The sequence below is a fragment of the Oncorhynchus nerka genome, linkage group LG6 (assembly GCF_034236695.1).
Source record: "Oncorhynchus nerka isolate Pitt River linkage group LG6, Oner_Uvic_2.0, whole genome shotgun sequence".
NCBI lineage: Eukaryota > Metazoa > Chordata > Actinopteri > Salmoniformes > Salmonidae > Oncorhynchus > Oncorhynchus nerka.
The window spans coordinates 53,929,925-53,955,655 of record NC_088401.1 but is presented as its reverse complement, the minus strand read 5'-3'; the positions used below and the strand labels follow the sequence as shown (position 1 = coordinate 53,955,655).

Here is a 25,731-nt window from a genome sequence, read left to right as displayed (position 1 = left end):
CAGGAAGAGGACTAGGGATTCCAGATCTGTGAGATGCCAGGATAGCTCACTTTCAGAGAGAACCTCTTGTCTAGGCCCAGCTCATACATTTAGGCCTATATGTTTAGATGTAAAATAAACATAAAATGTATTGAAGCTACGTACTGAATTATCCTTGTTTCATTATAATCACTTGATTTCTACCAGCGTGTTAAATGTGCAACCAGAGGGAAATAAACTCTAGGCCACCTTTACTCTACACATGGAGACATGTACAAAGCTCTCCCTCGCCCTCCATTTGCCAAATCTGACCATAATTCTATCCTCCTGTTTCCTGCTTACAAGCAAAAACTAAAGCAGGAAGCACCAGTGACTCGGTCAATAAGAAAGGGGTCAGATTAAGCAGATGCTAAGCTACAGGACTGTTTTGCTAGCACAGTCTGGAAAATGTTCCGGGATTCTTCCGGTGACATTGAGGAGTACACCACATCAGTCACTGGCTTCATCAATAAGTGCATCGATGACATCTTCCCACAGTGACTGTACATACTGTGGCAAAGAAGGGGGTTGAGTAATAAATGGCAGATATGTGAGAGCAGAACTAATAAGCGGGCTCTGCCCGATCACTAAAATGGCCACCCCGATCAGAACTACAGATCACAAAATGGCCAACTGCCAAAACTACCCACAGATAAAGGGATCAAGAAAAACCAGGAAGGGAGAGAGAGAGGGCTGGAAGGATCTATGAACAATAGAGAAAGAGACAATAGAGATTGGCTGGATTTACAGTGTATGAGCTAGACTGTTTTGGACTTACCTGTTGGCGTTTAGACCTGGACCTACCGAGAACCCGATTTGTGTACCGAACCCTGCTATCCTTGACCTTGCCTATGGCCTGGGTGGACCAGGACGGAGAAACAAACACACAGGTACTGTCCTGTTCGAAAGAACTCTCATTCTGGAGTGATTTGGTGACAGTTTCCCACTTAATTTGTGACAAACACTCCTAACCTTGAAGAGGTTTGCCACAGTACATACCCCAACCAGAAGCCATGGATTACAGGCAACATCCACACTGAGCTAAAGGGTAGAGCTGCCGCTTTCAAGGAGCGGAACTCTACCCTGGAAGCTTATAAGATATCCCACTGTGCCCTCCGACGAACCATCAAACAGTCAAAGCATCAATGTAGGACTAAGATTGAATCGCACTATACCGGCTCTGATGCTCGTCGGATGTGGCAGGGCTTGCAAACCATTACAGACTACAAAGGGAAGCAGCGAGCTGCCCAGTGACATGAGCCTACCAGACAAGCTAAATTACTTCTATGCTCGCTTCAAGGCAAGTAACACTGAAGCATGCATGAGAGCATCAGCTGTTCGGGATGACTGTGTGATCACGCTCTCCGTAGCCGATGTGAGTAAGGCCTTTAAACGGGTCAATGTTCACAAGGCCGCAGGGCCAGACGGATTACCAGGACGTATACTCCGAGCATGCACTGACCAACTGGCAAGTGTCTTCACTGACATTTTCAACCTGTCCCTGACTGAGTCTGTAATACCAACATGTTTCAAGCAGACCACCATAGTCCCTGTCCCCAAGAGCACTAAGGTAACCTGCCTAAATGACTACCGACCCGTAGCACTCACATCTGTAGCCATGAAGGGCTTTGAAAGGCTGGTTATGGCTCACATCAACACCATTATCCCAGAAACCCTAGACCCACTCCAATTTGCATACTGCCCCAACAGTTCCACAGATGATGCAATCTCTATTGCACTGCACACTGCTCTTTCCCACCTGGACAAAAGGAACACATATGTGAGAATGCTATTCATTGACTACAGCTAAGCGTTCAACACCATAGTGCCCTCAAAGCTCATCAATAAGCTAAGGACCCTGGGACTAAACACCTCCCTCTGCAACTGGATCCTAGACTTCCTGACGGGCCGCACCCAGGTGGTAAGTGTAGGTAACAACACATCCGCCAAGCTGATCCTCAACACGGGGGCCCCTCAGGAGTGATTGCTCAGTCCCCTCCTGTACTCCATGCTCACTCATGACTGCATGGCCAGGCACGTCTCCAACACCCTTGTCAAGTTTTCCAATGACACAACAGTGGTATGCCTGATCACCAACAATGACGAGACAGCCTATAGGGAGGATGTCAGAGACCTGGCCATGAGGTGCCAGGACAACAACCTCTCCCTCAACATGATCAAGACTAAGGAGATGATTGTGGACTACAGGAAAAGGAGGACCGAGCACACCCTCATTCTCATTGACGGGCTGCGGTGGAGCAGGTTGAGAGCTTCAAGTTCCTTGGTGTCCACATCATCAACAAATGATCATGGTCCAAACACACTAATACAGTTGTGAAGAGGGCACGAGAAAGCCTATTCCCCATCAGGAGACTGAAAAGATTTGGCATGGGACAGCTTCCGACCGAAAGGCACAACAGAGGGTAGTGTGTACGGCCCAGTACATCACTGGAGCCAAGCTTCCTGCCATCCAGGACCTCTATATCAGGAGGTGTCAGAGGAAGGCCCTAAAAATTGTCAAAGACTCCAGCCACCTTAGTCATGGACTGTTCTCTCTGCTACCGCACAGCAAGTGGTACCAGAGTGCCAAGTTTAGGTCCAAAAGGCTTGTTAACAGCTTCTACCCCAAAGCCATAAGACTCCTGAACTGCTAATCAAAGGGCTACCCAGACCTCTCTTTTACGCTGCTGCTACTCTCTGTTGACTATCTATGCATACAGTGAGGGAAAAAATTATTTGATCCCCTGCTGATTTGGTACATTTTCCCACTGACAAAGAAATGATCAGTCTATAATTTTAATGGTAGGTTTATTTGAACAGTGAGAGACAGAATGACAACAACAAAAATCCAGAAAAATTAGGGAAATAACTATTTGACCCCTCTGCAAAACATGACTTAGTACATTTACATTTACATTTAAGTCATTTAGCAGATGCTCTTATCCAGAGCGACTTACAAATTGGTGCATTCACCTTATGACATCCAGTGGAACAGCCACTTTACAATAGTGCATCTAAATCTTTTAAGGGGGTGAGAAGGATTACTTTATCCTATCCTAGGTATTCCTTAAAGAGGTGGGGTTTCAGGTGTCTCCGGAAGGTGGTGATTGACTCCGCTGACCTGGCGTCGTGAGGGAGTTTGTTCCACCATTGGGGGGCCAGAGCAGCGAACAGTTTTGACTGGGCTGAGCGGGAACTGTACTTCCTCAGTGGTAGGGAGGCGAGCAGGCCAGAGGTGGATGAACGCAGTGCCCTTGTTTGGGTGTAGGGCCTGATCAGAGCCTGGAGGTACTGAGGTGCCGTTCCCCTCACAGCTCCGTAGGCAAGCACCATGGTCTTGTAGCGGATGCGAGCTTCAACTGGAAGCCAGTGGAGAGAGCGGAGGAGTGGGGTGACGTGAGAGAACTTGGGAAGGTTGAACACCAGACGGGCTGCAGCGTTCTGGATGAGTTGTAGGGGTTTAATGGCACAGGCAGGGAGCCCAGCCAACAGCGAGTTGCAGTAATCCAGATGGGAGATGACAAGTGCCTGGATTAGGACCTGCGCCGCTTCCTGTGTGAGGCAGGGTCGTACTCTAGTAGTACTTAGTACTTTGTGGCAAAACCCTTGTTGGCAATCACAGAGGTCAGACGTTTCTTGTAGTTGGCCCCCAGGTTTGCACACATCTCAGGAGGGATTTTGTCCCACTCCTCTTTGCAGATCTTCTCCAAGTCATTAAGGTTTCGAGGCTGACATTGGGCAACTCGAACCTTCAGCTCCCTCCACAGATTTTCTATGGGATTAAGGTCTGGAGACTGGCTAGGACACTCCAGGACCTTAATGTGCTTCTTCTTGAGCCACTCCTTTGTTGCCTTGGCTGTTTGTTTTGGGTCATTTTCAATGCCCTGGCTGAGGGAAGGAGGTTCTCAACCAAGATTTGACGGTACATGGCCCCGTCCATCGTCCCTTTGATGCTGTGAAGTTGTCCTGTCCCCTTAGCAGAAAAACACCCCTAAAGCATAATGTTTCCACCTCCATGTTTGACGGTGGGGATGGTGTTCTTGGGGTCAATAGGCAGCATTCCTCCTCCTCCAAACACGGAGAGTTGAGTTGATGCCAAAGAGCTCCATTTTGGTCTCATCTGACCACAACACTTTCACCCAGTTGTCCTCTGAATCATTCAGATGTTCATTGGCAAACTTCAGACGGGCATGTATATGTGCTTTCTTGAGCAGGGGGACCTTGTGGGCGCTGCAGGATTTCAGTCATTCACGGCGTAGTGTGTTACCAATTGTTTTCTTGGTGACTATGGTCCCAGCTGCCTTGAGATCATTGACAAGATCCTCCCGTGTAGTTCTGGGCTGATTCCTCACCGTTCTCATGATCATTGCAACTCCACGAGGTGAGATCTTGCATGGAGCCCCAGGCTGAGGGAGATGGACAGTTATTTTGTGTTTCTTCCATTTGTGAATAATCGCACCAACTGTTGTCACCTTCTCACCAAGCTGCTTGGCGATGGTCTTGTAGCCCATTCCAGCCTTTTGTAGGTCTACAATCTTGTCCCTGACATCCTTGGAGAGCTCTTTGGTCTTGGCCACGATGGAGAGTTTGGAATCTGATTGATTGATTTGCTTCTGTGGACAGGTGTCTTTTATACATGTAACAAGCTGAGGTTAGGAGCACTCCCTTTAAGAATGTGCTCCTAATCTCAGCTCGTTAACTGTATAAAAGACACCTGGGAGCCAGAAATCTTTCTGATTGAGAGGGGGTCAAATACTTATTTCCCTCATTAAAATGCAAATAAATTTATAACATTCTTGCCATGCGTTTTTCTGGATTTTGTTGTTTTTCTGTCTCTCACTGTTCAAATAAACCTACCATTAAAATTATAGACTGATCATTTCTTTGTCAGTGGGCAAACGTACAAAATCAGCAGAGGATCACATACTTTTTTCCCCTCACTGTAGTCACCTTAACACTACCTACATGTACATATTACCTCGACTAACCGGTGCCCCCACACATTATTTCTGTACCGGTACTGCCTGTCTATAGCCTTGCTATTGTTATTTTACTGCTGCTGTTAAATTATTTATTACTTTTACTTTCTATTTTTTACTTAACGCTTTTTTTCTTAAAACATTGTTGGTTAAAAGTGCTTGTAAATAAGTATTTCACTGTAAGGTTTACACCTGTTTATTCGGCGCATGTGACAAATAACATTTGATTTGAATACAATTCTCTTTCATTGTATATGTAGAATTCCATTGTATCAATGTATGAAATAATAATATTTGCTGATATTTACATACGTTTACAGTGTCATTACTATATTGACACTGGTAGTTGGATCAGACTGCAAAAGGCAGTTACATTTTGAAAATCGGTTTTGCAAAATGCAACAGTGTTCAGTGTCATGAATCAGCTGTTTAAGAAATCAACAGAAATGTTTTAAGAAACACTTTCAAGCTATTGAGAAAAACTGCAACACGATCAGAAGCGAGAATGAAAGGAAGTATGTTCGATTGCAGTCCACTATAAAGCCACAAGGGGATATAGAATCAAGCACAGGTCTTGCGAGCATGGAGAGGTCAGAGACAGCCAGAATAAGTAAACTGGGCTCAGGAACAGATATTGGGTATTGGAGAAAGGCCATCAGTGGGTTTTCTGCAAACAATACAACAGATGAAGGCGTGGCATGAGCATGGTGAATGGATCGAAGTGGTTATGGACAGAGAGGAAGAAAAAAACAGAGCAGAGCGCAGAGGGAAGATGTGTGTGGAGGAAGAATGGCGACAAGTACTAATCGTACTCTGCTGTCTCTGATGGCTCAGAAATGTAACCTGACAAGAGGGAGGATGAATTACCTGGCAGGTGTGGAGAAGACCTCAGAGTCCAACACTTGCCCTGATGGTGATGCAAATGATGATTCTGTCCCAGTGGAAGTGACGTTTTTAGAGAAAGTGGATCACTGCCTTTTAGGGTGGTGTTTTTATTTTGATTAAATAGTAGTATATTGGCGTAGGGTTAGTTGGTGGTGCAATTCTTCCTTTCCCCCTTCCTTTCTATTTGTTGTATCACAAAATGTAACATGATCGACCACACACTACTGGAAAGTAGTTGGCGGAAAGCTCAAACAAAATGTGCGAACGCCCTGATACCAAGGAAGAAGAAAAAGAAGGGTCAAGCATATGATCAGCTCATCGACAGCAGCCCACAAGAACGTCAGTCTACGGCTAGTTACACAAACAGAGGGAGGCTGTTTTGGGATAAAAGCATAGCTAACTCACTAGCTAAACAGTGTGTTGAAATCACAGTGTAAATACAGTTTTAAAGCCTCAAATTATTAAAAAATCCACCCCCCCAAAAAATAAATGTTTGGCTAGCTAGCTGTTAGCTGTTTTGTGCACACTGCACACTCACTAATTATTTTGTAAGCTAACAAGCTAGTGAGCACACTATCTAGCTAGTGAGCACACTGGGAGATTGAGGGCATCAAGCTTAGATTGTAGGATGGCCGCTGTGTTAAGCATGTCCCAGTTTAAGTCACCTAGCAGCACGAGCTCTGAAGATACATGGGGGGCAATCAATTCACATATGGTGTCCAGGGCACAGCTGGGGGCTGAGGGTGGTCTATAACAAGCAGCAACAGTGAGAGACTTGTTTCTGGAAAGGTGGATTTTTAAAAGTAGAAGCTTGAATTGTTTGGGTACAGACCTGGATAGTAAGACAGAACTCTGCAGGCTAATACTGCAGTAGATTGCAACACCGCCCCCTTTGGCAGTTCTGTCTCGTCTGAAAATGTTATAGTTAGGGATGGAAATGTCAGGGTTTTTGGGGGTCTTCTTAAGCCATGATTCAGACACGGTTAGGACATCCGGGTTGGCAGAGTGTGCTAAAGCAATGAATAAAACAAACTAAGGGAGGAGGCTTCTAATGCACGAAACCAAAGCTTTTACGGTTACAGAAGTCAACAAATGAGAGCACCTGGGGAGTAGGAGTGGAGCTAGGCACTGCAGGTCCTGGATTAATCTCTACATCACCAGAGGAACAGAGGAGGAGTAGGATAAGGGTACGGCTAAAGGCTATCAGAACTGGTCGTCTAGTACGTTCGGAATAGAGAGTAAAAGGAGCAGGTTTCTTGGCGCGATAGAATAGATTCAAGGCATAATGTACAGACAAAGGTATGGTAGGATGTGAGTACATTGGAGGTAAACCTAGGCATTGAGTAATGATGAGAGAGATATTGTCTCTAGAGACGTTTAAACCAGGTGATGTCACCGCATATGTGGGAGGTGGAACTAAATGGTTGATTAAGGCATATTGAGCAGGGCTAGAGGCTCTACAGTGAAATAAGACAATAATCACTAACCAGGACAGTAATGGACAAGGCATATTGATATTAGGGAGAGGCATGCGTAGCCGAGTGATCATGGGGGTCTAGTGAGTGGTTGGGCTGGCTAGAGACATGGCGATTCAGACAGCTAGCAGGCCGGGGCTAGCAAGCTAGCAGAAGGGCCTTAGAGGGACGTCACAGCGGAGGAAAGCCTGTTTTAGCCTCGCGTGCGATGACGTCAATAGACCAGTCGTGATGGATTAGTAGGGTTCCGAGTAGCATAGGGGTTCAAGTCCAATTGGCAAAATAGGTATAGTGGCCCAAGAAATTGGCCAATGGATTAATCAGTGAACAGTCCAATATGCTCTAGACATCTAGCGGGCCGCGGCTAGCAGGCTAGCAGATGGGCATTCAGCGGACATCGCGATGGAGGGGCCTGTTGGGAAAAAAACCTCGGGCAGATTACGTCGGTAGTCCAGTCTTGATGGATAAGCAGGGCTTCGTTGAGTAAAAGGGGCCCGGGCCAATTGGCAAAATAGGTATTGTGCCTGAGAAATTGGCTGATGGGCCTATTAGCTAACAGTCCGAAATGCTCTAGACAGCTAACAGACTAGCAGATGGGCATTCAGGGGAAGTCACAAAGTAGGGGCCAGTTGAGTACCCCCTTGAGCAGATTACGTCGGTAGTCCAGTCGTGAAGGATCGGAGTTCTGTTCCCAGTACCGACAGTAGAAGGGGTCCAGGTATTGTAGCCCAGGAGTGGCTGATGGGCCTCCTCAGCTAGCCGGGAGAATGGGCCTAGCATGGGCTAGCTCCAGGCTAATTGGTGCTTGCTTTGGGACAGACGTTAGCCAGGAGTAGTCACTCGGATTGCAGCTAGCTAGCTGCGATGATCCAGGTGAAAAGGTTCAGAGCTTGCGGTAGAAATCTGGGGATATGGAGAGAAAATAGGTCTGGTATGCCCTGGTTTGAATCGCATTGTACAAACTGGCGAGAGCTTTCCGAGCTAAAGGTTAGCTGATGACCGCTAGCAGTGGTTAGCTGACTACTAGCTAGTAGAAAGTGAGCTGGCTAGCTTCTGTTGGCGAATTTAGGTTCCGAGGTAAATAAAAATACTTTAGAAAAAACAGATCTACACCACATTGGGTGAGGCGGGTTGCAGGAGAGTATTTTGAAGTTGAGGTTTAGAAAAATATAGAAAAGATATGCGAAGAAAAATATATAAAAAGATATATACATGGGACACGACAAGATGAAGGACATCTTGGGCTGCTACGCCATCTTGGATTAGTACAATGAGGGCTGCGGGTGTGTCCTCTAAGCATTTCATTAGGATGCGGAAGGTAATAGGATCTAGAATTGAATACAATCTCCAAGCCTCTTTCAGTTATTATTTTCATCATGATCACTTTGATTGAATATGAAAATTACACTGAATGTACAAAACATTATGAAAACTCGCTCTTTCCATGACATAGACCTGTGAATACAGGTGAAAGCTATGATCCCTTATGGATGTCATCTGATAAATCCACTTCAATCAGTGTAGAAGAAGGGGGATGAGACAGGTTAAAGAATCATTTCCCAGCCTTGAGACATGGATTGTGTACAGTACTATACGTGTGCCATTCAGAGGGTGAATGGGCAAGACAAAATATTTAAGTGCCTTTGAACGGGGTATGGTAGATGCCTACCAGTTTGAGAGTGTCAAGAACTGCAACACTGCTAGGTTTTTCCACAATTAGCAGTTTCCGTGTGTATCAAGAATGATCCACTGATCATCCAGCCAACTTGATACAACTGTGGGAAGCATTGGAGTCAACATGAGCCAGCATCCCTGTGGAACGCTCTGAATGGCACACAATTCATGTCTCAATTGTCTCAAGGCTTAAATATGATTGTTTTTTTCATCTACTCTTATTGAAGTGGATTTAACAAGTGACATCAATAAGGGATCATAGCTTTCACCGGGTCAGTCTATGTAATGGATGGAGCAATGTTAACGTTTATTTAACTAGGCAAGTCAGGTAAGAACAAATTCTTATTTACAATGACGATCTACCCTGGCCAAGCCCTAACCCGAACGACGCTCAATTTAAGGCATGGTTTGTCCCTTGTATGATCTAAATTGATATTGTTTTAGGATAAACAATAAAAATAAATACGGAAATATCAAATTTACACAAGTATTTAGACCCTTTACTCAATACTTTGTTAAGGAATCTTTGGCAGCGATTACAACATTGAGTTGTCTTGGGTATGACACTACAAGCTTGGCACACCTGTATTTGGGGAGTTTCTCCCATTCTTCTCTGCAGATCCTCTCAAGCTCTTTCAGGTTTGGTGGGGACCATTGCTGCACAGCTATTTTGAGGTCTCTCCAGAGATGTTAGATTGGGTTCAAGCCCGGGCTCTGGCTGGGCCACTTCAGGATATTCAGAGACTGGACCTTTGCCCCAGTCTGAGGTCCTGAGCACTCTGGAGCAGGTTTTCATCAAGAATCTCTCTGTACTTTGCTCTGTTAATCTTTCCCTCAAACCTGACTAGTCTCCCAGTCCCTGCCGCTGAAAAACATCCCCACAGCAAGATGCTCCCACCACCATGCCAGGTTTCCTCCAGACGTGACGTTTGGCATTCAGGCCAAAGAGTTCAATCTTGGTTTCATCAGATCAGAGAATCTTGTTTCCCATGATCTGAGAGTCCTTTAGGTGACTTTTGGCAAATGGCTGTCATGTGCCTTTTTTCTGAGGAGTGGCTTCCGTCTGGCCACTACCATAAAGGCCTACTTGGTGGAGTGTTGCAGAGATGGTTGTCCTTCTGGAAGGTTCTCCCATCTCCACAGAGTAACCATTGTGTTCTTGGTCACCTCCATGACAAAGGCTCTTCCCCGATTGCTCAGTTTGGCCGGGCGGCCATCTGCAGGAAGAGTCTTGGTGGTTCCAACCTTTTTCCATTTCAGAATGATGGATGCCACTGTGTTCTTGGGGACCTTCAGTGCTGCAGAATTGTTTTGGTACCCTTCCCTAGATTTGTGCCTCGACACAATTCTGTTTCTGAGCTCTACGGACAAATCTTTCAATCTCATGGCTTGTTTTTTGATCTGACATGCACTGTCAACTGTAGGACCAAATAGAGACAGGTGTGTGTCTTTCCAAATCATGTCCAATCAATTGAATTTACCACAGGTTGACTCCAATCAAGTTGTAGAAACAGGATGTACCTGAGCTCAATTTCGAGTCTCATATCAAAGGGTCGGAATACTTATGTAAATAAGGTATTTCTGTTTTTTATTTGCTAACATTTATAAAAAACAGTTTTCACTTTGTCATTATGGTGTATTGTGTGTAGATTGATGAAGATTGTTGTTATTATATCCATTTTAAAATAAAGCTGTAATGCAACAAAATGTGGAAAAGGGGAAGGGGTCTGAATACTTTCCAAATGCACTGTATGTAATAATGTAAATTTGTATATATAAAAAGTGCCCCTTCTTTATTGTTGACACTGGTATAGGATAGACCAGACTGTAAAAAAAAGAAAGTAGCTAATGTAGTTCCCCAATAGGCCTATGATGGCAACAAATCCCAGTGCAACACCTCATATGCCACGTTCAAGACAACTGTCATCTCGGAAAAATACGAAGTCAAATCATGACATCAGCGATCTTCAGGTCGGAAAGTTGGAGCGCTAGAAAGAGGCTCGAGTTCCAGAATTCCTAGTTGGATGACTATTCAAATAGTTTTTTCCCCCAAGTCGGAGCTCGTTTTTGTCAGAGTTCCCAGTTATTTTGAACGCTCGGACGTCGGAGATTTCTGAGTTCCCAGTTCCGAGTTCCGAGTTCCAAGTTGTTTGGAACCCGGCAATGGTCGCTGCATCTTCAACGGGCGGAGTTTATAAACGTGGGAGCGTTGTGGGGATTGAGATTAGCTTCACGGCAGCAGCATTAGCTGGATCATATCCACATTAAGACATCCGGTTTTCGGATTTTGCCTTCAAAATAAAAGTCTGTGGTAAAACACTGATACGAAATCAATATTTTTTGCATCTTTGCAAGTGCATAATGTTTAAATTATGTAAATCTAAGAATATTATAAATAAATATTATAAATATAAAGAATATTATTAAACGGAGCACATTGAGAAATGATTGGAGCTTAAATGATTGTCAAGCAACATTCCGTATTATTCAGAGATCCATGAATTGACACCATACATACATTCTACAGACCCTACTGAGTATTCTCTACAACCATTTTACTGAGGCACCTAGAATATGTTTTGCTCTATAAACCACTATGTATTCCCATACACAATTATTTACTTTGTGGCCAATGGAATGGGTGGAGTAAAACCCCAGCAACACTTTCAGAGCCACATGAAATGACACCATATATATATTCTACAGACCCTGCTCACTATTCCCTACAATACTTTTACTGCAGCACCTAGAATAGCCAATAGGTATTTAATATACAGTGATTTGCATTGAGGTAATTTATTTGAACTTGGAACATGTTTTAATACCCAAATTTAATGCAAATGTCACACACAAATATTATTCATTGTTCATGTTTAGATTTATTTTTTATATTATCATGAATGAATACAGGTTGTTGACACGTTTCTTCTATTACGTAGGGAACTTTTATTTAAAACGTTTCCGAAATTACATGACCCGGAAGTTCTTTTTTAGTGTTGCTGACGAGTCGTTCATATTATATCGTCAATGGACGAGACGCTGATGACGCTAATGGGGGGGGTAGAGTAGAAATATATATTTGACAGGGGTTTGACTGACGGGAAATAAGGGGGCAGTAGTAGGCGAGAAAGACCTGCGTATGAATCGAAATTGAAGTTACTTTTTGTATTTCGGTCACATTTTTTTTGTGACTGGTGCCGCGAGTTGAATCGTATGTGATGATTAATTCGGAAAGACACAGCAACAGGGCATAGAACTACAGGATGTCGCGGACAGTTTCAGGTTTTTTTGGATGGGGAAGCACGACTAGAACAGTAAAACGCAACGCGGAAAATATTTAAAAGGGAGAATGCGAATGGTTAGAAGAGATAGAATTCAAACAAAATGGAAACAATGTAGCATCGCTGCGGCATTCCATATAGCTATAAGCACTACTAGAGTAGAAAATAGGGAGCTAGTTAACAAATATAAATGTAACGTTACTTATTATTTATCAGAAAAGCTCAAACAGAGTCTGTAGTAAACTGGTTGAAATAAAAAATAGTTCGTTGGTGTCCCCAGCTACCAAAGAAGAAAAAACTCAAATATGCTACGGAGAAGACTGAACCGTTTGGTATGTATGCAATACACATGGCTAGACTGCCACCCGGCACTCAAGTTTAAGCATCATTTTGATAGCTATAGCCAGGGGTGTATTCATTTGGAACGAAACGGGGAGGGTCCTACCTGAATTTGTCCGGTAGAAACGTTTTTCGTTAGGAGTAAACGGTTACCGTTGCAAAACGTTTTGGACTAATGATTACACCCCTTCCAACGTTAGCGGATTATCGCTAGTTGAGTATATAGACAGTCTCATTTCGCTCATCTGTCAAGCAATTCTCACGATAGCTAATGTGCTATGAGAGATGCCACTTGCTACCAATGAAACCATGCTTGCTGGCAGTATTACCAACGTGCTAACTATCATTTGTGCCACTAGACCGTTAAAGGTACAGTAGTTTATTGGCTACACTATTACTATCATGGCATTTACACAATCATTATGTTTTATATATATAATTGTAACAAAATTAACCTGTTTTTAGCTGAACAACACAAACATTATTTGTAGCCTACAGCATTTTGTCATGAGTTACTGTTGTCAATTGAAGTAAAACATTGCCTGATTTGAGCATTTAGTGGAAATTGACAGCTTAAGTTTCCATTGCCTTGTATTGAATCTGGATCTGCAAAGTTTCCCTCTTTACATGGACCTTTCTCACCCAGAGTGAACAGTAGTTCAAGCTATCAACTTTCTGGTAAATCAGTCTTCTCAGATGGTCAGTTAAAAACAACTGCTCTTGGAGAACAGGTTGTCATTGCCTTTTCACTTGAATGTGATATTAAATGTTAATTTATGGTAATTCAATTACTGTTACTCTGTTTATTTTAGTCCTGTATTTAAAGTAGCCAATCCGTCAATCCGGTTTCTGTTTAACTAAAAGCTGCTCATCTGTCTTGGTTGAATTTCAGTTGTCAGTGAATTTCAACCATACGTTTCATTCTGCACATTACGGGTTTTATAGTCCTTCAATTATCGGTGGTTGATGGTCCTCATCAAAGATGAAGCATGGATCAAGTCCTTATCCACAGGCACAGTCACAAGCTTCAGTCAATGAACACATTTTACAGCCTTTTTATAGTCTTACCCTCCAATAACCTGTTGTCACATTTAGGTTTTATCCACCAGAGTCAATGTGAGCAGTATAGATACTGGTGGTGAAGGAAGAAAAGCAATATTATAATTATGCAGCCTGACCCTCTTTAAGTGTTGCCAGTTCAGCTTATTTTTTTCTGCCTCCTGAGCTGTGTGCTCCTCTAATTTAATTTTTGTTTGAGCTGTAAATAATGTTTCGTGTGGAGCTGCCAGCCACGCTGTCATTGATGCGCATTGTTCCCGTTATATCAAGCTCTGGTTTTCTGCCTCCTAATTCATGCCGCACTCCCATTCGCTCAGGGGGAGGGGGGGAGGGAGCGAGACACTCTCTCAATCCAAAGGAGTTCTGAAGAGGAATCATGGGCACAACTTGTCTTCCCCCTAAGATTGCACTGTGCCGCTAAAGCCCAGAGTGTCTTCACAAAGTCATGAAAGATGGCTGTGGAAACAGAACGAGTGGTGCTGGGCTTTACGTCAGGGGGAAGCTCCAGAGGTTGTAATGCTCTGACAGGAATTCAGATTCACGGAGCTGCTTTTCATGTTCTCTCAAGCCCCTTGAAGGCAGTAGCCAGATCTGTGAAGAGGAGGAGACTGGTGGAAATGTGATAGTATTCCATTAGGAAACCCCCTCCTTGACTCTGAGGGAAGAGCAGACACATCAAGCAGTGGCAACCCGTCATTCAGGGCAGGTGGTGCAGAGCTTGTTTTGCATATTATTTTGGCATTAATATGTTGCAAAAAAAAAAAAAAAAAATGTCACGTTGACAATCTACTAGCAAATCCTTTTCAATCAAGTTTTATCAAATTTTTCTTCATATGACGTGTCGGTACTCATTGGCCATTGGACATAAACATTACACAAGAAGTTGGAAATGGCAAATTCAGCATTGAGTGGTTTGGAAGGAGTCAGTGGCTAACTGCAGGCATTGCATGCCATGGGCCAGAAAACATTGAATACATTGGCCTTGCTGGAACTCTTGGGGGGGAACATGTTTTGAACGGTCGTCCAACTTGGGCCTTTTTCTAGAGCTCCGACCTGAAGATCACTGACGTTGTGATTCAACCTTGTTTTTCCGAGTTCCCAGTTGACTTGAAAGCACCATAAATCTAGAGAATGCCAGACTTTGACGAAGTTTGACAAAAATGTGCCCACAAGAAGGACTGCCGCGCCACCTTCCTGTTTAAGTGAGCACAGCACAAGGTAAATCCCACAATGTCTGCTGCATAAATGATGTAATATGCCAGGGAGATATGTATTCTGTAGCTAAGAGAGTAATGCTAAGTGTAGGTTGTGTAGTAAGCTGTTAGTAGCCCATGTGCCTCACACTAATCATTTGGTCCCTTTCCCTCATAACTTAGCCTACTGTTCTGACTTGGTGGTGCTCATGTAGCCTATAGCCTGTTTTTAGAGAATTGTAGTAATCTAATATTGTCAGTAGAGGTCGACCGTTTAATCAGCCTTTTTGGATGCCGATAACATTGCAATCCATGAGGAGACTGCGTGGCAGGCTTGACCACCTGTTGCACGAGTGCAGAATCAAAAGGACCTTGTGGCTGCAAAGAGCCAAGGTAAGTTGCTTGATAGCATTAAACTTATCTTTATTAAAAAAACAATCTTCACATAATCACTAGTTAACTACACATGGTTGATATTACTAGGTTAACTAGCTTGTCCTATAATCAATGCGGTGCCTGTTAATTTATCATTGAATCACAGCCTACTTCAACCTCGCCAAACAGCTGATTTAACAAAAGCGCATTTGCGAAAAAAGCACTACCGTTGCAATGTACCTAACCATAAACATCAATACCTTTCTTAGTATCAATACACAAGTATATATTTTTAAACCTGCATATGTAGTAAAAATACATTTATGTTAGCGGGCAATATTAACTAGGGAAATTGTCACTTCACTTGCGTTCAGTGCAAGTTGAGTCAGGGTATATGCAGCAGTTTTGGCCGCCTGGCTCATTGCGAACTGTGTGAAGACAATTTTTTCCTAACAAAGATCGTAAGTAATTTGCTAGAATTGTACGTAATTATGACAACATTGAAGGTTGTGCAATGTAACAGCAATATTTACACTTAGGGTTGCCACCCGTTCGATAAAATACGGAACGATTCCGTATTTCACTGAAAGAATAACCGTTTTGTTTTCGAAATGATAGTTTCCGGATTTTACCATATTAACGACCAAAGGCTCATATTTCTGTGTGTTTAATTAAGTATATGATTTGATAGACCAGTCTATAGGTCGACCGATTATGATTTTTTTCGATACCGATTATTGGAGGACCAAAAAAAGCCGATTTGGATTAATCGGCCTATTTATTTATTTGTAATAATGACAATGACAACAATACTGAATGAACACTTTTATTTTAACTTAATACATCAATAAAATCAATTTAGCCTCAAATAAATAATGAAACCTGTTCAATTTGGTTTAACTTCTTATGGCTGCCATCCCGTTAACGGGATAATTGTCATCAACAACCGCTGAATTGCATAGCCACATTCAAATAATATTACTAAAAATATTTATATTCATGAAATCACAAGTGCAATAAAGCAAAACACAGTTTAGCCTTTTGTTAATCCACCTGTCGTGTCAGATTTTGAAAATATGTTTTACAGTGAAAGCAATCCAAGCGTTTGTAAGTTTATTGTTCGCTCGACAAAACACTATGTACACTAGCATCAAGTAGCTTGGTCACAAATCAGAAAAGCAATCAAAATAATCGTTTACCTTTGATCTTCGGATGTTTTCACTCACGAGACTCCCAGTTACACAAATGTAACTTTTGTTCCATAAAGATTATTTTTATATCCAAAATACCTCTGTTTGTTTGGCGCGTTATGTTCAGAAATCCACAGGAAAGAGCGGTTTTCAAAATAGAAGCCACTTCCTGGTTTGATTTTCCTCAGGGTTTTGCCTGCAATATCAGTTCTGTTATACTCACAGACAATATTTTGACAGTTTTGGATTCTTTAGAGTTTTCTATCCAATACTAATAATAATATGCATATATTAGCAACTGAGACTGAGGATCAGGCCGTTTAGTTTGGGCAACTTATTCATCCAAGCTACTCAATACTGCCCCCCAGACATAAGAAGTTAAATAATGCAAAAACAAATGCAAAAAGTGTTGGAGAAAGTAAAAATGCAATATGTGCCATGTAAGAAAGCTAACGTTGAAGTTCCTTGCTCAGAACATGAGAACATATTAAAGCTGGTGGTTCCTTTTAACATGAGTCTTCAATATTCCCAGGTAAGAAGTTTTAGGTTGTAGTTATAGGAATTATAGGACTATTTCTCTCTCTACCATTTGTATTTCATATACCTTCGACTATTGAATGTTGTTATAGGCACTTTAGTATTGCCAGTGTAACAGTATAGCTTCCATCCCTCTCTCGCCGCTACCTGGGCTCGAACCAGGAACACATCGAAAACAGCTACCCTCGACGCAGTGTTACCCATGCAGAGCCAAGTCTCAGAGCGAGTGACGTTTGAAACGCTATTAGCGCGCACCCCGCTAACTAGCTAGCCATTTCACATCGGTTACACTAGCCTAATTTCGGGAGTTGATAGGCTTGAAGTCATAAACAGCAGAGCTGCTGGCAAAACGCACGAAAGTGCTGTTTGAATGAATGCTTATGAGCCTGCTGGTGCCTACCATCGCTCAGTCAGACTGCTCTATCAAATCATAGACTTAATTATAACATAATAACACACAGAAATACGAGCCTTAGGTCATTAATATGGTCGAATCCGGAAACTATCATTTAGAAAACAAAACACTTATTCTTTCAGTGAAATACGGAACCGTTCTGTATTTTATCGAACGGATGGCATCCATAAGTCTAAATATTGCTGTTACATTGCACAACCTTCAATGTTATGTCATGCGTAAAATTCTGGCAAGTTAGTTTGCAACGAGCCAGGCTGCCCAAACTGTTGCATATACCGTGACTCTGCGTGCAATGAACGCAAGAGAAGTGACACAATTTCACCTGGTCAATATTGCCTGCTAACCTTTAGCTAAATATGCAGGTTTAAAAATATATACTTCTGTGTATTGATTTTAAGAAAGGCATTGATGTATGACAGTCCTTTTTCGCGAATGTGCACCGCATTGATTATATGCAACGCAGGACAAGCTAGTTAACCTAGTAATATCTTCAACCATGTGTAGTTAACTAGTGATTATGTGAAGATTGATTGTTTTTTATAAGATAAGTTTATTGCTAGCTAGCAACTTACCTTGGCTTACTGCAGGACAAGCTAGATAAACTAGTAGTATCATCAACCATGTGTAGTTATAACTAGTTATTATGATTGATTAAGTTTAATGCTAGCTAGCAACTTACCTTGGCTTCTTACTGCATTCGCGTAACAGGCAGGCTTGTCGTGAGGCAGGTGGTTAGAGCGTTAGACTAGTTAACCGTAAGGTTGCAAGATTGAATCCCTGAGCTGACAAGGTAAAAATCTGTCGTTCTGCCCCTGAACAAGGCAGATAACCCACCGTTCCTAGGCAGTCATTGAAAATAAGAACGTGTTCTTAACTGACTTAACTGATCGGCATCCAAAAATACCGCTTTCCGATTGTTATGAAAGCTTGAAATCGGTCCCAATTAATCGGCCATTCTGATTAATCGGTCGACCTCTAGAGCAGTCTGACTGAGTGGTGGAAGGCAGCAGCAGGCTCGTAAGCATTCATTCAAACAGCAGCTCTTACAATGCATGAAGCACAGCGCTGTTGATGACTTCAAGCCTATCAACTCCAGAGATTATGCTGGCAATACTAAAGTGCCTATAAGAACATCCAATAGTCAAAGGTATATGAAATACAAATGGTATAGAGAGAGAGTCCTATAATTCGTATAACTATACCCTAAAACTTTGTAACTGGGAATATTGAAGACTCATGTTAAAAGGAACCACCAGCTTTCATATGTTCTGAGAAAGGAACTTAAACATTTTTACATGGCACATATTGTACTTTTCCTTTCTTTTCCAACACTTTTTCCATTATTTAAACAAATTAATATATATATCTATATATACTGCTCAAAAAAATAAAAGGGAACACTTAAACAACACCATGTAACTCCAAGTCAATCACACTTCTGTGAAATCAAACTGTCCACTTAGGAAGCAACACTGATTGACAATAAATCACATGCTATTGTGTAAATGGAATAGACAACAGGTGGAAATTATAGGCATTTAGCAAGACACCCCCCAATAAAGGAGTGGTTCTGCAGGTGGGGACCACAGACCACTTCTCAGTTCCTATGCTTCCTGGCTGATGTTTTTGGTCACTTTTGAATGCTGGCGGTGCTTTCACTCTAGTGGTAGCATGAGATGGAGTCTACAACCCACACAAGTGGCTCAGGTAGTGCAGCTCCTCCAGGCTGGCACATCAATGCGAGAGTTGGCAAGAAGGTTTGCTGTGTCTGTCAGCGTAGTGTCCAGAGCATGGAGGCGCTACCAGGAGACAGGCCAGTACATCAGGAGATGTGGAGGAGGCCGTAGGAAGGTAACATCCCAGCAGCAGGACCGCTACTTCCACCTTTGTGCAAGGAGGAGCAGGAGGAGCACTTCCAGAGCCCTGTAAAATGACCTCCAGCAGGCCACAAATGTGCATGTGTCTGCTCAAACAGTCAGAAACAGACTCTATGAGGGTGGTATGAGGGCCCGACGTCCACAGGTGGGGTTTGTGCAACACCTTGCAGGACGTTTGGCATTTGCCAGAGAACACCAAGATTGGCAAATTTGCCACTGGCGCCCTGTGCTCTTCACAGATGAAAGCAGGTTCACACTGAGCACGTGACAGACGTGGTATCTGTCATGGTGTGGGGTGGCATTTCTTTGGGGGGCCGCACAGCCCTCCATGTGCTCGCCAGAGGTAGCCTGACTGCCATTAGGTACCGAGATGAGATCCTCAGACACCTTGTGAGACCATATGCTGGTGTGGTTGGCCCTGGGTTCCTCCTAATGCTAGACCTCATGTGGCTGGAGTGTGTCAGCAGTTCCTGCAAGAGGAAGGCATTGATGCTATGGACTGGCCCGCCCGTTCCCCAGACCTGAATCCAATTGAGCACATCTGGGACATCGTGTCTCGCTCCATCCACCAACGCCACGTTACGCCACGTTGCACCACAGGCTGTCCAGGAGTTGGCGGATGCTTTAGTCCAGGTCTGGGAGGAGATCCCTCAGGAGACCATCCGCCACCTCATCAGCAGCATGCCCAGGCGTTGTAGGGAGGTCATACAGGCACGTGGAGGCCACACACACTACTGAGCCTCATTTTGACTTGTTTTAAGGACATTACATCAAAGTTGGATCAGCCTGTAGTGTGGTTTTTCACTTTAATTTTGAGTGTGACTCCAAATCCAGACCTCCATTGGTTGATACATTTGATTTCCATTGATAATTTGTGATTTTGTTGTCAGCACATTCAACTATGTAAAGAAAAAAGTATTTAATAAGAATATTTCATTCATTCAGATCTAGGATGTCTTATTTTAGTGTTCCCTTAATTTTTTTGAGCTGTGTGTGTGTGTATATATATTATATAAATAAATTGCCGATTTTAATCTGTATCTGCTTTTTTATGGTCCTCCATTAATGGGTATTGTTATCGCTGTTGAAAAATCATAATCGGTCAACCTTTAATTGTAAGAGCTTTCATTGTCTGCTTATGACTCCTTTATTTATCCTACTGTTCTGACTTGGTGCACAGGGGGAATACTGTAATAACGGCCCATGTTCTGAATTTTGTCGCTGTACCTTTAAAAAATGCTGAACAAATAGTTATATTGACTACGTCCATCCTAGCTCGCTCATTAATGTCTTAATAGAAATTACGCATGGCCTTTTATCTGCTCGTCATCATCCCCTTATGCCATAGTTTGTACATTCATTTTTCAGTAGAAACCACATTTGTTTAAGCAAGTCAGCCATATCAGCTATGTTTGTAAAAAAAACAAGGCAGTAAAGTAAATAAGGCTGATTGAACTGTTTTGCTGATAGACAAGGCTCCACTGATAGCCAGGTGTAGCAGTGGTGAGGATTAACTCCATGGTGCAAAAAAAAATAAACTGCTGTTGGAACAGCTTTATGTAGGCCTCTAACAGTTTGTGGTCACCTTTTTAATAGTGCAATTAATGTATTGTTTAGTGTTGTGTAGTGGCTTTGCTGGCATGCATCTAAAATATATATTTTTTTAGTTTACCCTAAACATTTACATGCTACAATCGCCACTGACGTCAAGGTACAGAACGTGTCTCCTTGAGCGGTATGACAGCTACGTGGGCCCATGGTGTTTATACTTGCGTACTATTGTTTGTACAGATGAACGTGGTACATTCAGGCGTTTGGAAATTGCTCCCAAGGATGAACCAGACTTTCTGAGGTCTTGGCTGATTTTCTTTTGATTTTCCCATGATGTCAAGCCAAGAGGCACTGAGTTTGAAGGTAGGCTTTGAAATACATCCACAGGTACACCTCCAATTTGACTCAAATGATGTCAATTAGGCTATCAGACATTTCTAAAGCCATGGCAACATTTTCTGGAACTTTCTAAGCTGTTTAAAGGCACAGTCAACTTAGTGTATGTAAACTTCGGTCCCACTGGAATTGTGATACAGTGAAATAATCTGTCTGTAAACAATTGTTGGAAAACTTACTTGTGTCATGCACAAAGTAGATGTCCTAACCGACTTGCCAAAACTATAGTTGGTTAACAAGAAATTTGAGAAAAATGAGTTTTAATGATTCTAACCTAAGTGTATGTAGACTTCAACTGTAGCTTACATAAGAACATATGTCTTGCTGTTTATTTGTACAAGGACTTCAAAGGACAGCACAGCAGAAGGGCGTTCAGGATATTGTGCAGGCTTTTGTCACAATGGTGCGTTCAAAAGGTTTTTTTCCTTCGTGCCCTCGTCTGATTTTTCTATTTCTACAACACATATTTCTAGCAATTATGAAATGAGTTCTTGTTGTTCTGGAGAATTCTATGCCTTCATTCTGGACTTTACATTTTTAAATTTTTCTTCCAGATGTAAAAACTTTAATACTTTCTACCCTAGATACAGTATCCCCCCCACAAATAGTTCAAAATAGAACATGAACGTAAGCTTGTGCTCATGCTTCCTTAGAAAATGTCAGGTGACGCCGACCTCTGAGATCTAGTAGTGGAGATGGTGGGGCTCACTGAGTGTTTGTGTTAACCAACAGTGGCTTTGACTGAAAAAGACCATGTCTGAAGTGCGAGGGCCGGCGCATTTTGGCAGTTTTGTTCCCTCTGCCGTGCATCTCACTCTCTCTGTTGTGGTGTGAGGTCCATCTAACTGGCTGGGCTGCTGCAGTCTCATGTTTTTTTCAGCAGGCTTGGCTGCCCATCCTGCTGAAGGTGGACACACTGACTGTTCTTGGGCCTGGCCCATCTCGGCCCTGCTGCCTCCACGCTGCCTGGACCCAAGCGCTAATAAGCAGGCCCTTGCCTGGCAGGGGATGTTGTCTTGTATCGGGGCTTTCCAGGCGTGGATGTCAAACAGAATGCGGGAGCCTCTAGGCTCTATGAATCTGCTTCCCGGGTCAACTCAGGGAGAAGAGCCTCTCTCTGCAGCAGTCTACAGCGACCACACACAAGGATTGTCCCGTGATCCAAGTCCCCTCCTACACAAACATTGTTCACTGCTGTGACCGGACAGCCAGTCTGTGTTAGACCTTCTCAGTTATGATTCTTCTGAGAGCAATGGTCCCAGGCAGAGTGTTCATTGGTTGTCTTGATGTAACCATAGAGACCCTGGGGCTACCGGGATACATTTTACACAGCCAGTTAGAAGCTGCACATGTTCCTCACTGATGCATAGTTTCTCGACTGAGGAGGAGCCTGACTGGATGATTCCAGATGCTCACTTTCTTGCGCAGCCAATGTTTACTGATCGCTACTCTATTTAGCAGTCTCTATTCCAAGTCTTTCATTGGACTATGTGTTGTGGCATTTAGACATTACTTATGGTCCACACAGACACACTATATGCTATATAGCATAAGCTTTTATCCAGTCTTGCAGTCATGCGTGCATACGTTTTTGGTATGGATGGTTCAGGAATCGAATCCACTATCCTCTATACCACATCACTTGTTGGGATAGAGGGGGATAGTTTGTCAAGTGATGAGTGAGAACTGGCTGTCAAGACTGGGGCCAGTTTTGGGGGTTAATGGAAGGAGTGCTCTAGGAGGGGAAGAGTGCACAGAGAGGCCAAAGGCCTGGGCAGCTGTGGTGTGTGATTTAAAAAAAAAAAACAATAAAAAACCCAATTCTGGCCTGTTTTCATCAGGAGAGCTTATTGATTAGAGCTGCGCTTTGTTTTGCCTCCGTCAGTCTTGGGCTCCATACTGGCTGATGGACAGAAGTGCTTACGCCAGATGTATTTTCTGTTCTCCCTGCTCCGCTCTCCACCCTATAATGAAAACCCAGCCACTGGAGCTCATCTGCACCACACAGCAGAATAAAAAAAGTATATTTAGGCTGATGGAGCACAGAGAGCCTGGCCCTGCGTGACTGAACCTGAGGAGATGAAGAGGAATACACTGGGTTTTCCCTGTTGTAACCCCTGCACTCCCTGTCTCACTGCACCTAATGGATAGGCTTTCAGGGGGCTGAGGGCGACAGGGGGAGAGGTGCTCTGGGGGAGAAAAGGGAGCTACGGGTGCACCGTTGCTTTTTGTGGCGGTTTTCCATCTGCAGTCTAAAAGCATGTTTCAATTCTCAGTTTGTACCTTTAAATAATTCACTCCACTTCATTTATTTTGAATGATCCTCAACGCTCCTCTCCTGGCCTGCGTATCGCCGTCGGGGTAGCGACACTTAAAATGCATTCTCGTCATCCATATATTTATGAAGGCTCATCCAGAGAATCCCTCTGTCGTGCTGCTGCGCCATCGCATTGTATATGGTTAATCGTAACAACATCCAACTCGGATACAACGGCGTGCATCATTTTTATAGAATTTTGAAGATGTTAAAATACATAGGCGGCACGTCCATAAGGCTAGGGGAAGCTTTACCTTAAGTCAATTCTATTAAATTGCCAAAAATGATACAGGCTAATTAGCTTACTCATGTCTATACATAATAACTTAACATTTTTTTTATTTTTAGGATTTGAGTTCCGACTCAGGGAAAAGCAGAAACACCCAGCCAGAAATAGCGCCATATTTAAACACACAATTGTGGGAAAAGTTAGGAAAACAAATGGCTATTGCTGTAAAGAAAAGACAATGAAAAATGCTCAACTCAATTGAGCTAAAAGTAGACCATCTTATTGGCCCCAGTGGGGAACATCTCCGTTGAGTGTGCATATTCCCTGTCTTTAGCATTGGGTCAGTACCCTTTTTAATTTATTTTTATTTTTGGACTACAATTTCCTCCTCCAGGTTAGTTGGACGTCATATTTTGTCTCCCCTTCGCGTAGGTCTACTATAAGGCGATGTAGTTTTTATTGATCTGTGTCAGCAGAGTAGGCTACTGTATGATATCAAATAAAAAACTATTCTGCTAATGTCTCAAAGTGTAGGACAATTGCATGAAATGTGCTTATAAAAGGCCAACATTTTCCTGTACAAAGAAAGCCTACACGCTCCATTGAAGTGGGTTTTTTTTTGCGAAGAGTCATTGCGTTTATATTAGCATAAACTATAACCTTCCAATCTATGCTTACTATTCCAAATGTGATATTTTACATAAGTCTGCAAATGCAAAGATGCATGGAATGATGTATTACAAAGTTGAATTTCTATGGTGAAAATTAGCTTCCCCCAAACGTAAAACCCACGTTTAGCCTATGTTAGAATAACGGCCAACATTTATTTCTCAGCCAACAACAATACGAGTGACGAACAGCAAAATCCCTAGCCTATGTCAATCTACTATTCCCCCATAGTAGATAAGTTTACCTATTCTATTGGTCAGTTTGTTATTCTTTGTGAGAAATAAATGGCCTATTCCAAACACTCTGGGACAGTTGTGGGATAGACCCCAAATTTATACAACCAGTTGGCCTAGGCTACATAATTGTTTTTTTTTTTCAAGCTATGAAGCTCATGACCCAGATCAGAACGTTTAGCGTAAAATGTTTCCCAACTATTTCTTGACATTATAAGAGCAGCAATATGCAACAGGCAGTAGGCTGCCTGTTGGGAGATGTGAATGTGCACCAACTAACATGGCTTACTAATCTGACTAGGATTGTGCCTTTGGCTACTGGACAAAGAAAGAAAGTTGATTTGAAAACCAATAGAACATGATATTTAAAAGGCTACTGGTTTCAATGGCATATGGACGTCTCTATAAAATAAGTGTCTGTATGTTGACTAGGCAGCTTTGAAACAAGGTAAGACATGCTTCCATAATATGTAGTAAAACGTCCAGGTTTCAACCAATTAACTATGTTTTCAAAATGCATCATGCCTCCAGCTCATTGCAAAGTGGTGTGATGTGCTGAAGCCTGCCTAGTTGCCTATACACTTGGTGTGATGTGCTGAAGCCTGCCTAGTTGCCTATACACTTGAATGGGAAGCGTGCTTCAATGACCAGCCAGTTGAGAACTAAAAATAGTAGCTCTTTAGAATTGTGGCGCAATGATTAGTCTTATTAAAGCACATGTTTCACTCCAGCAGCAACAAATATCTGTTTGAGCTGCGTCAACAGCTCTCGCGCTACATCCACTGGTATTTTTAATCAATCGATGAACAGGCTAAAATGCATTATTTTACAATGGGATTTTTTTCAGGTGGCGACAATTTCTTATTTATTGGCTTTTAAAATGTATGGCCCAAAAGTGGGAACCGTGGTGTCCAGGTAGTGTATGTGGACATCTGCTCCTCCAACATCTCATTCCCCAAATCATGGGCATTAATATGGAGTTGGTCCCCCCCCATTGCTGATATAACAGCCTCCACTCTTCTGGGAAGGATTTCTAATA

At 42.8% G+C, this 25,731-nt stretch overlaps 1 protein-coding gene across 4 annotated transcripts in view; it reads left to right on the top strand.

Annotated features, from left to right (window-relative positions):
* Window positions 1-12,096: 12,096 nt before the first annotated feature.
* The window catches only part of LOC115130637 (phospholipid-transporting ATPase 11C-like), a 68,993-nt gene continuing 55,358 nt past the window's right edge, over window positions 12,097-25,731 (top strand). For all 4 annotated transcript variants that reach the window (XM_029661974.2, XM_029661973.2, XM_029661971.2 and 1 more), the window contains exon 1: window positions 12,097-12,644. In XM_029661974.2, coding sequence (XP_029517834.1) covers window positions 12,618-12,644 — 27 coding nt within the window. In that variant the 5' untranslated portion in view covers window positions 12,097-12,617. The remainder of the gene's footprint in view (window positions 12,645-25,731) is intronic.